Below are 1,600 nucleotides of genomic sequence, written 5' to 3' on the forward strand. Positions count from 1 at the left end.
TAGTAGTTTTTCATCCATTCTTATTTCCTGTAGTGTAGCATGAGCAACGCTTTACTCACAACTTTAGTGATTTGAAATGCGGACTTACAAGCCATGGAAACCAATAAGACTCTTCTTGTTTCCTGCAGCGGTTAGTTAAACCAGCCCAAGTCGACTGACAGACAGCTACTCTTTTACTTGCAATTTTCTCCGTCATTTTTCATTGAATTCCATTTCTCTTGACCCTCAAACGTACCACTCCAGTAGTTTACTTTAAAAATTATCACGAATTCTTGGCAAAGTTCAGCAAAATTTTAGACACATGACTTTTAAAGATCATCCCTTTTTCACAGTAAAAGCAAGTACGGTAGATTAACGTCACTAGAAAAAAATGTTGAAATATGTTCGCGTTGAATAGTGCGTGGGTGAAAGGGCAAGACACGGTAGAATAATTTAGTTCTTTTCTCTTTATAATCCATTGTTCAAGCCTGTTACACGCCCGCAAAAGTGCATTACCGTAATATGCCGAGTGATACACATGAAAAATTACTCCATCTGATTGGCTAAGAGAAATGCAGTTTTCAGGTAACAGTTAATTTAATTCAGTGCTAAAAGAAGAACTAAACCAAGAATTCTGATTGGTGAATGAGCAAACAAAGTCAGATATAGGCAATCAAAAGGTGGATAACGCTATCCAACGGATAAATCACTATCCAGCGGGTAACGCTATGAAAACCAATTGAGTTATATATCCAGTGGATAGCGCTTCGAACAACAGCTTTATAAGTAATCCCATGATTTCTCTCTTGCAATGTGGGATAAGTAAGCACTTGTAAATGTTTTCAAAGGCTACAAATTTTGTTCGTCTTTGAAAATATTAGCGTGTTTCCTAAATTTATTCCAAATTACACTTAAAATCATGTGATTACTTTATACTAACAGAATGCGTATAATCCATGCTGTAAGACGCAGACAGCGGTGACAAACATCATAAACCGCTGTTTGCGTCTTATTTTTGATGAAGCTAAGATGGGCAAAAAAAAGGGATCATTTACGACATTGTTTATCATACATTAGGTGTGCTCAAAGGAAACTAAGTACTACTTGGTTCTAGTCTTTCTCGATCATTCATCATGGCGGCCTTTTTACAAGTTCAAACTTCCTAAACCGTGCTGTTTTGCGAGCTTTCAAATATTTTTTCGCTGGAAAATGAGCTCTACAGACATCAAAGGTAGATTTAAAGTTTCTATTCCTGCCCAATGGTCTTGTGTATTGGTTTTATGAAACTTCGTTTGGTTTTGCCACCAGATTTAATAGGACGACTGACAAATCAAAATACCGAGAGCCAGAGAACAGGATGCAAGAAATGTGGTTACAGTAAGTTTTGTTCTTAGATGCTTCAGTCACATATGACTGTAGATGGAAGAAAATTTGCGGCAGACGAATTTGATAACAAGTGTCTAGTAGATACCCGGTATTGTGATGACTCTGTTAGGAAGAAGACGTTTCTGCAGTATTTAGCTAGGCTTCATTTAGGCTTACCGGTAGTTGCAGGATACCTGGTTACTCTATAGTTGCCTGCCATTAATTAAAAATTACGTAATTTTTGACAGGGCCAAAT

At 37.1% G+C, this 1,600-nt stretch overlaps 1 protein-coding gene across 1 annotated transcript in view; it reads left to right on the top strand.

The window, feature by feature from the left end:
• Nucleotides 1-1,109: 1,109 nt before the first annotated feature.
• LOC138024669 (protein SREK1IP1-like) overlaps nucleotides 1,110-1,600 on the top strand; it is a 14,465-nt gene continuing 13,974 nt past the window's right edge. The window contains exons 1-2 of the mRNA XM_068871883.1: nucleotides 1,110-1,210; nucleotides 1,288-1,356. Of these exons, the coding sequence (XP_068727984.1) occupies nucleotides 1,189-1,210; nucleotides 1,288-1,356 (91 nt within the window). The 5' untranslated portion in view covers nucleotides 1,110-1,188. The remainder of the gene's footprint in view (nucleotides 1,211-1,287; nucleotides 1,357-1,600) is intronic.

Source organism: Montipora capricornis, chromosome 11 (genome assembly GCF_036669925.1).
Source record: "Montipora capricornis isolate CH-2021 chromosome 11, ASM3666992v2, whole genome shotgun sequence".
NCBI classification, from domain to species: Eukaryota; Metazoa; Cnidaria; class Anthozoa; order Scleractinia; family Acroporidae; genus Montipora; species Montipora capricornis.